Raw genomic sequence first — 10,049 nt, forward strand, 5'->3', positions numbered from 1 at the left:
TGACCTGAGGAGTTTGGAGCGTGACAGAGGTTTCCTCAGTGGAGGGAGATAAGACAAGAAGAGCTCTCACTCTTCCAAGACACAGATTTTTATCATATCACAAAATCAGGCAGCTGAAAAGATTCCAGTCACAAAGCGCTGTGCTTTGAGAACGGGTTAGGCTGCCTGCCCTAGTGCACAGACTGACTGCCACATGGGATCCGGGATGGAAACAAGTTCTTAAACGGGTTATTCCTACTGCTATGGCTCATGGCCATTGTCAGATCCTGAAGTCTTTTACATACCTAATTCGCTGTAGGTTCTTCTTGCCATTCCCTGTAAGGCAGCTAGAACATGGAGAGTACGTGTGTGCAGCCATCATCTGAGATGAACATTACCTTGAAAACCCTGAATGCAAAAAACACCCTCGCTCCATTGGCTCCATGTTGAGTGGCAGAGGTAGTATTTTATTTTCTGAGCATCCCTCCTCAAGGACACTAAAGAGTTTGTAAAACATCACTAAATGAAAACAAAACATCGCCAACAAGAGAAATGCAAACCTGCTGACAAGGAAAGAGCAGCAGCATTCAAATATCAGAAAACATGAGAGCTAAAGTGCTTGAGATAATTTCTTAACTATGCACAGTCTGAAGTCTCTCTTCCCCATATAAATGCTATTTTTCAACAGCACCTGCCTGGCTGCATAGGTTTCTTCACCAGTCTATGGCAGGATAACACTACTAAGCCAGAGCCATTACCCAAAAGGGCTAGGAGCAACATATTTCTTTCTCTCCCTCATACTGAAAGTAACTTAATAAATAATATTCAAAAGAAACACATTTGAAAGTTCAGGCAGCTGAAGTGGGACTTCAAGGGAAGTGACCGGATGGATTTCCCATGCAGAAGTCACTAGCACGGCCTGAAGCTGAACAAAGCTTTGGTGGGATTTATAAAGTGCTGTCTGTAAGTATTTTCTGCCTGTCTTTAGTAGTGTTTTTCCTCAAACCAGCACCGGGGTTTGTGAGTTAAAAAGGTTCTGAAGTAAGAGACCAATTTTCAGTGGATGCTGGAGCCAGACAATTGCACAGTGCACACAAAGAGATTAAAAAAACCCAAAACCAACCCAAACAAAAGAAAACCCCAAACCTAACCCAATTATGGTAAAACTTTTCATCCTTAAAAACAAACACCCACCAAGCACCAAGAGCAAATCTGAAAGTAACATCTGCCTCCTGGTCCCCTGGCTCGTTCCAGCAAGGATGGTTACTACATGGTCCAAGCTCAGCAGCAACGGTTGTGAGCCTGAGCCTGCAGGCACTCAGTGCAAAACTCTCCCTGTGCTCAGCCCCATGGGACTGATCCAGTTTTCACTGAAGCCAAAGGGAGCTCCCTACAGACTTCAGCAGACTTTGGATCGGCCCCACAGACTGACAGTGGGAACAGACCCTTGGTTTACAGTCAGTTTTTCTATCCAGCCACAAAAGCCACCCCCTGAATTCCTGAAGGGGTTTTCAATCTTCCCCTCCATGCATGCATTTGACATCCAGTACAGTTAATAGCAGTTACACATGCATATCAATGGGAGAAAAGTTCCAGCTGAGTGGAATTACTGGTAGTAAGAAAAGAAACCCAGTAGAAACGCTGGGAATTGCTAAAGACCCAACTCCCTCCGAATTCCTCTGTTTCCCTGTTTAAACCAGCCGGCATCTGCCCGCTGGACGGTAATGCAGGAAGCTCTATAGTGTGTTGGTGTGTGCACGGGTGTGTGAGCAAACGGGTGGCGTTCTGCAGCCTGTGGACAAGCCACCTCCTGTCCCAGCATCCCAGCAAAGCGTCTGGAGCGCGGCCATCGCCGCTCTCACTTGTGAGCAGCGTTGTTGTAATCGTCCTGTGCCACGGCCGGCAGAGAATGGTCTATCCTGAACTCCTCCTCCAGCCCCCCGGGCACCTTCGCTGTATCCCCCCGGGCTGCAGGTTGGAGACTGTCTGCGCCGGCCCCCTCCAGTCCCAGGATCTGTCTCTGCACCAGCTTGGAATAAAGGCCTCCTTCTTCCATGAGCTCCTTGTGCGAGCCCTGCTGCACCACGCGGCCCTTGTCCAGCACAATGATGTTGTGTGCCTTCTCCACAGTGCTCAGCCTGTGAGCTATGACAAGCACTGTGTGGTTCTGCAAGTCGCCATAGATCGCCTGCTGAATCTGTGCAGGAGGAAAAGACATTAGTGCCCGAGCGTCACTGGCTCTGCTCTGGAAGGAAGAACAGCAGCTTTGTAGTCCGTTTTAAGAAACCTCTGGGCAGGAGATCTGCTCTCCTCTGGCTACACAGAGGACACAACATTCCCTGCAGCACTACTAGCACCAGCATGTCCATCCCAGCTCTTGCTCTGCAACCTAAAGCCTGTCTCAGTCCAGGTAGACCACAGGTATGCGCACAGGTCTGATCCTGCAAGCTGAGTTCTTGTTAGAGTTGGACCCCAGATTTGGAGGCCACGAGGTGTTGGCAGGGACTGAAGGAAGCCAATACCTGGTAAATGCAGCTGCTCAGAAAAGCAGAGCTATTTCCTCAGTGCATCAAGGCAAAGCAAGAGAGAGCTGTTTTCCAGCCAGGAGACAGACAATAGCACTGAGGTCTAAAGGCAGGCGGATGGCCACCAGGCATATGTCACACCGACACCCCTGGCTAGCCAAAACTAACTCCTGGCTGGCATCAGATACCACGCACGTGGCTGAGGATCTGCAAGCCAACAGGCTGCTCCAAAATCAGATGCTCACACTGCTCTGCTCCATGGGCCAGCAGCATTCATCCTCTGCAACTGGGAGACACGTCCTCACACCCCAACTTTGAACTGGTTCTCCTTCGCATCATTAAACAAGAGAGGCCAAACTGCTACTGGTAGAGCTGTCACATCCCAGCCACATAAACCAGCTCGGTTCACAGAAAGCTCAGGGCCTTTCCTACAAGCACAGCTTCTTTGGTGCCTTAGCTGGGTTTTTAGCTCAGGCAGTCCTACTCTCCCTACTGCAGCACCACTTTTAGGGTCTTTCTCAGGATCCCATCCTAAAAGGCTGCACAGAGTTGCTGTGTGCCAGTTAACACTTCCCACATCTAAAAAAGTCAGCAGAGATCCCCATCTCATCAGGTTTATCAGGTGTTGGCTGCTGTGAGCACAGGATTATTCCCTTCTTAGTGGCTACAGCAGCACTGGAAGCAAATTCCTGCTCAGGAATTAGCACCTTACCCAAGCCTCTGATTGCACCATGTCAAGACTAAGCTTGTCACAGGCTGGAAAGTGAAGCTACAGCCTTTCACCCAAACACAGATTGTCTCTTTGGCCCAAACACACAAGTCACCTACTTACCGCGTGTTCGCTCTCTGCATCCAGTGCACTTGTGGCTTCATCCAGGATCAGGATAGGGGGAGTTCGGATCAAGGCCCTGGCAATTGCCACTCTCTGCTTCTGGCCACCTGACAGCTGAGCTCCTTTTTCACCTGCCTCTGTTGAGTCAAGGGAGAGAGGAAAGGGTCAAGTTAAAAATCAAGAGTTGCCATCAAGTTCAGCTCCCAGACACAGCACCAGGATGGTGTCACGCTCTGAAGCAAAGACCAGGTAAATGCTTCTGCTCACTTGGCAGAGCAATTTAAATAAGCTAAACATCCCTGAGGCTGCCATCCTTCCCTCCAGCAGCAAGTTCTCCACTGTTGTCCCAGGGTTTGAGGGACTGATGCTCATGGAAACAACGCAGAGAAGTCCTTGAGCCTTGGAGATCAGACAAACTCGAAGCCCCTTTGCTCATCCATAAACACAAGCCACTGTCAGCCTGACCTGCCTCCTCACAAAGTCCCACTGTCACAAATACACCAGCTTTTATTACTATGGATTTATCACGGGTTACTTTTCTGCCTCTGCAGGTGAGTTCTGGGCTTGTCTCCTGATCACTGCACTGAAGAATGGCGAGACTGCCAGTGCTCCGTCTCCAGAACACTGCCAGGCACTGGGAGCTGGAGTGGTCCCCATGGGGTGGGGGATGCTCCCCCCACTGCCACAGAATGGCAGCAGGAAAACTCTCCTGGGATGGGCTCAGGAATCCTGCAACAACTCAGTTACCCCAAAAGGCAGCCAGGGTGCTGCACCTCTCCAAGTAGCTGCCCTACACCACGGCCAAGCTGCCAGGGATCTGCGTCCATCACTACCTGCCTGATATTCCACCCAGAGGGAGAGTCTCCGTTTTCCTTAGGCAACGCTTTCCAAGTGCAAACAGAGGGATTTTGGTACCTGTGTGGTATCCATCTTGTAACTCGGTGATGAAGGAGTGTGCATTGGCCTTCTGGGCAGCCTGGACCACTGACTCGAAGGAGGCTGAAGTTAAGCCATAGGAAATATTATCTGCAATGGAGCGAGCAAACAGCACCGGCTCTTGGCTCACCAGGGAGATCTGCAGAAAGGAAGGGAAGAGCAGGGGGTTGGGAGCAGAAGATGCACTGGCCAGTAGCACAGATCAGCAGCATTTGTTCCTGCTGGGTAAGACTCAAGCAGAGCCCCACCTTTAAACTAAGATACAGGAATTCCCATCACTGTTTGCTCTTCTCAGAATGGGAAACCAGTCGCAGGGACAAGCAGGCTGGAGAAACCCTCTCCCTGGCTCTTGCTGATTTTCTGTTCAAGGCCAGTAATCACGCTTGGGCTCTCCTGCATCTTTTAATCCAAAATTAGCAAGTTAGGGACATAGCTGCTGCAATCCCTTAATTGCTTAGCAACAGCCTCCCTGTCCTACCTTACAGCCCTTGCTGCTCACTCTCACATTCAAGGCTTTGTCAAACCTTCAAGATTGAAATAAACAGAACCCTCCAAATTATTGCTCCAAACTGGGCATGAAGAGAGCCAGTGGGACATGGTCATATTTTAATTGACTTCTCCCCATGCTCCTAACACCACACCAGGCTTTCGAAACTGAAAGAGTAGCTTGTCTTTTAATTTTCACTCAGTACGGGCAGGGAATGTAAATTAGTCCCAGTGACTTTGGCTTTCCAGCCTGTCTCTGAGCAATTGTTTTCAGGTTTTCCTGAAAAGGCCATTCGCTCTGGGGGCAAACAAAGAAAGCAGTTACTTGCAGAGGAGATGAAGGCTCATCTGTGCTGCCACACAGATGAGAGCCAAGGGGCCCGGACCCCTCTCTCAGGCAAATCATCCTGCCCTTCTGGTGCTCCACTTGCTGCCAGGATCCTGAGGAGTTTAACTCCCCATTATCTACGATTTACTTTAAGATCTTAAGGCAGAAAGAGCTGGAGGAATGCAAAACTCTTCTTGCAAACCCAATTTAGATAATAATTAATCCAACAGCCATAAACATATTTCTACTGTGTTGGCCAAAAGATACAAAACAAAACATGTTTTTTGTTCTGGTTTTGGATGGCTTCCCCCTCCCCATGAAACCACTCTCCATCCCTTCCCTTCCACCCCCACTAATTATCTAACTTAGTTTCCTGGACCACCTCCAGCTTTCTGGACAGTTCTGAAGTTGCCAGATCAACTCCAAAGCAACATGCAACACCACCATCCATCCATCCATCCATCCATCCATCCCCTCCGATCAGGCGATAGCTAGAATACACGTATCAGTCGCTCGTACCACTGAGTGCAGGTACTTGTGATCGTACATGTTAATGGGATGCCCGTCCAGCAGCACCTGCCCGTCTTGCAGAGGGTAGAAGTTCTCCAGGATGTTGACACAGGAGCTCTTCCCGCTCCCGGAAGGACCCACCAGCGCGGTCACTTTGCCGGGGTGAAGGGTGAAGGACACATTCTGCAACATGGATGGGAATGCATGCTCAGGTCCTGACTTTTCCCAAGGGAAAGCAGCTTGGGCACTAGGCAAGAAAGGTAGACACAATCTGGCCATGGTGACGTGCCACATCAGCCATCTCTCCTGGCTCCGAGGAAGCAAGCAGCCTCCAAAACCACTTCAAATCTGCCTGCTGATGTAGCAGGACCTCTAAAACCAGCAGAGCAAACAACGTCCTTGCTTCCTCCTCCTGCCTCATGACCTCAGCCCCTCTCCCATGGAAACAGTTCCAGGCAGCTTGGCACGAAGCCCTGTACCACGCTGACGTATTAGTGCCTGAGCAGGGAACAAAGGCTTTATTAATAAAACTCATTCCCTGTAAGAAGGGTCGGCCCTAAACACCCACTGCTCCTTGTAATCTGGTTTCCAGCGTGCCACTGGGCCTGCCTTTATGCATCCCCAAAAGGGCAGCTGACATTTCCCACGGGATGGGGATGGGTTATCGCCGCGGTGGAGAAGCGGCGCGTGATGCCTCGTGGTGGGCAGGCTCTGTGCCGGCGGGGCTCACCTGCAGGACCTGTGTGGCAGAGCGGGTGCGGTAGGAGAACGTCACGTTTCTGAACTCCACCTTCCCATCCACGTGGTCCGGGGCCAGGGACCCATCATTCACCATCGTTGGCTTGCGGTCGATGAACTCAAACACCTTCTCCGCAGCTCCCACTCCCTGCATCAGGCCGCTGTAGACGGAGCCAACGGACTGGAAGGGAAGAGGCAACAGTGAGACCCTCCCATGAGATGGGAAAGTCAGTCAGTGGCACTCGTAAGGAGAACGGGTGAAGCATTCCCAAGCCTTCTATCATCTGACATGAACTACAGACACAGGAAAGCAAGCTCTTCCCCCTCTGCAGGGTATGGAAAGGGATGTATGGATGCATCCAGGGAAAGGGTATCTAAGAGGGAGTTGTGCATGGGTAGACTCAGAGCGGAACAGAAGGAGGAAACACATGGATTGGGAAGGGACGTGCACCAGGAGATACATGACCCAAACTTCCAACAAAATCCTTCCCTCTCCTCTCTTTGCTCAAGACCAGCAGCTCCCCAACACAGTGGTTGAAGAGAATCCAGGTAGCGCAGCACGTCACACCAGCCCCTGCGGGTGGCTGGCTCATTCCCCAGCACACGTGTCTCAAATGCAGCTTGGGGCTGGACCCTTTAGACAACTGTTTGGCAGCTGAGAAGACTGTTCCCTGCTGGGATAGATTCCTAGTGGATTTACCATTGCACTTTCCCAACTACAACTGCTGCATGCTGACACTGGCTTCCCTGGAATAAACCCCCATCACGTCTGCTCTTCTCGATATTAAACCTAGAGCTGCAGAACAGCTGATACTGCAACTGCCCCTCCCATCAGGAGAGGGGAAAAAAACCCCAAACCGAGCCAAACACACCCCAAAACCACAGCCTGGAAACACCACCAAAGCCTGCAGCCATCTGAACAGATGGTGAGAGCTGGGCAAGCTGCCTCCAGCTCTGCTCTGCCACTGCACAAAAGCTGAAGCACCACCAAAACCACTCCTGGCTGCGAGGAAACCTCGACTTGATGGTTTCTGCCTTGATTAGCCAAGCTTACACCTTCACAAGGGGAAGGCAGCCCTGGGTGGGCTCCACCATCCCACACACAATCCCATCTTGCTAATGAGCTGCCAGCGCAGCAGCTTGCAGCCTATTCCAGGGAATAAAAAAGAAAGAAAGAAAGAAAAGAAAGAAAAGAAAAAGTAATATAATTAAGTCTTTAATGAAGCCTGAAATTTAACAGGCAGCTTTGTAATCCCTGCATCCTTCACACTAGGAAAAAATGCTTGGGAGACAGCCAGGACTCCGCCCTTCAGCAGCGCCAGCCTGATCTCTTTGGTCCCAATTGCCTTTTCAGGGGACAAGCAGTTTCGGGCATGTTCAGGTTGCAAGGAGGGGAGCAGAGGGAAGACTCAAGCCACTGATGGGCAAAGCCACAGCATGGAGGAAATGCACTGCAGGGAAGTCAACACTGGATCTAGCCCTGCAGCTGCCCTGGGACCTTCTAGGAGATGAACATCATCTTGATACAGGGTAGGCCAGAGGGGTAAACCAGCCTCACCTCCATGCAGTCTCCTAAGACGAACTCATAAATGATGAAGGATATCAGGTTTCCACTTGTCATCTGCCCTGAGATCACGAGGTGCCCACCATAGTAAAGGATGCTGACCTGGACCACCAGGAGAGTCAGCTGAAAGCAAGAAAACACCCCAAAAATCAGCAAGGACAAGTGATGTTTTGGTGCATTTGCAATTACTCACACAACAGCCCACAATTTGTGTGCTGACATTTATTCTTTGAGCCCCAAACTGAGCATCCCTGACAGCACACAGCTGACAGCCCTGGCAGTGAGCATGGAAAACCAACCCAACATGGGCTGATTTAGGGAGCTGGGTGGGCACCTTTCAACCAAACACAAGTCCAGAGGGGGAACAGCCAAGGGGGGAGAGTTTATCTGAAATAACAGAGCATCTCATGAACTTCTCCTGTGGACTAACATCCTCAAGCATAATAATCTGTACTCAAATGATCCAACAGATGCAGTCACCTCACCACTAAAATAAACTTTCTGTATATGAATGTGACATTTTAATTTAGAACACAAAATCAAGCCAACACAAAAATCCTCCTTCTTTGTACAAGTCTCTGAAGCATAACCTCAGCTCTTGCCTGAAATCAGTGCGGGGGGTACCACCTACTCTAGAAAGGAGACAGATGAGTTGTGATATGACAAATACCAGCCCCTGCCTTTATTCATCAGGTTCTGTTCCATGCTGCCTGAGCGCTCAGAAAAGCAGTGATGCTCTGGTGCTCTCTGTGGTGTTTGTGGGACAGGCTGTAAATTCACACAGACAAAAAAACATTGAGGGAAATAATTCCTTCTCTATTGCTCTGCCATGATCTGACCTTAAGATCCTGTGTTCCCTCCATGAAAGACTCTACCTGGGCTGTGCTAAATCCTTTGCTTTCTTTATGTGTGAGCCCTGCAGGAGCAGCTTTGAGGGGTTTTGCCTCCTTCGGCTTGGCAGGATCTGTGCTGACCCAGTTCACATTCCAGCTTCACCTGGGAGCCCAGGAACAATGCTAAAAATGCTCTGATTTTGCTTCCAGGCTTGGGAAGCCATCAAGTCTCCCACTGCTGTATGAGGGCACCGTAACTCACAAACCCTCCACCAGAGAGTACTTAGAACGTGCAGAGATAAGGGCAGCCTCACATGAGGGTTTTTGCACATCCTTTGTTATCAGCCAATGCAGGAGAAGCCCCAAACCGTCTGGTCTTAAACGTTGGCAAAGAATTTGGGGAAACAAACAGAAAACCCAGCCCCAAACCCCATCAGCCTCCCCCTGCCACCACCTCCACACAGCAAATCTGCTTCTGAGCAGAAGCTCAAGCGACGCCGTGGCTGTTTCCCAGCCGGAGCCCTGGAGATAGGCTGGCACAGGCACGCAATGCAGCAACACAGAGCACGGGGTTTTCCACGACCTTGAGCAGTTACCAACTCCATTATCATGTGCAAGAGAAAACAGGCTGTTCAGTGGCACGATTTGACGCTGCCTTTCGGGGGAATGGAATATAACTTCCTGAGGAATGGGGAATAAAAGTAATAACGAAGAGACAGAGCATCGCTGGCAGCGGATATTAAAGCTGAGCTCGCCCCACAAAGCTCCTCAGAAGCGGAATAGTGCCATCGCACCATGTGCATTTTGGGATGTGAAGCAATTCCCTGCCCATCCCCAGCCCCACATAGGGAGCCACTTACCCCGCTGGACCAGACGTAGTAGGTGTAAGCCATGGCCTCCCGCTTGTTGAGCTTGTAAACCTGCTGCAGCTTCTGCCAGTACACGTTTGCCTCCGCTTCCTCGTTGGCAAAGCTGCGGATGGTCTTCATGGCAGAGATGGTCTCCTCAGCAGTGTTGTTGGCCTTGGCCAGGGCGTTCTGCACATCCTTGGAGAGCTTCTGCAGGGAGCGGGAGGAGGCAGAGCGGGCTCAGCAGGCGCTGGGCTGCCCATGGAACAGCTCCCCACACGCCCCGGGCTCTGCTGGGCTTGGGAAAAGAAGGAATGGTGACATCTTCCAGGCCACGGGTAACAGGACTGAGCACTGGGATCTATCCCACACTTTGGGACAGCCTGGGATGCTGTGCCCAGAGAATGGATTCGTTGTGCTGTCCCCAGGGAGGGACTCGGCTTGCAGGAGGTGAAGTGCCATGCCTAGGA

The 10,049-nt window shown here is 50.8% G+C and overlaps 1 protein-coding gene across 1 annotated transcript in view; it reads right to left on the reverse strand.

Moving 5' to 3' along the window:
- Nucleotides 1-1,837: 1,837 nt before the first annotated feature.
- The window catches only part of ABCB9 (ATP-binding cassette, sub-family B (MDR/TAP), member 9), an 11,829-nt gene continuing 3,617 nt past the window's right edge, over nucleotides 1,838-10,049 (reverse strand). The window contains exons 5-11 of the mRNA XM_010010940.1: nucleotides 9,592-9,789; nucleotides 7,893-8,021; nucleotides 6,327-6,515; nucleotides 5,606-5,779; nucleotides 4,252-4,411; nucleotides 3,337-3,473; nucleotides 1,838-2,176 (exon numbers count right to left, since the gene is read on the reverse strand). Of these exons, the coding sequence (XP_010009242.1) occupies nucleotides 1,838-2,176; nucleotides 3,337-3,473; nucleotides 4,252-4,411; nucleotides 5,606-5,779; nucleotides 6,327-6,515; nucleotides 7,893-8,021; nucleotides 9,592-9,789 (1,326 nt within the window). The remainder of the gene's footprint in view (nucleotides 2,177-3,336; nucleotides 3,474-4,251; nucleotides 4,412-5,605; nucleotides 5,780-6,326; nucleotides 6,516-7,892; nucleotides 8,022-9,591; nucleotides 9,790-10,049) is intronic.

This window comes from Nestor notabilis, unplaced genomic scaffold (assembly GCF_000696875.1).
Source record: "Nestor notabilis isolate BGI_N333 unplaced genomic scaffold, ASM69687v1 scaffold27413, whole genome shotgun sequence".
In the NCBI taxonomy this organism is placed as follows: Eukaryota; Metazoa; Chordata; class Aves; order Psittaciformes; family Psittacidae; genus Nestor; species Nestor notabilis.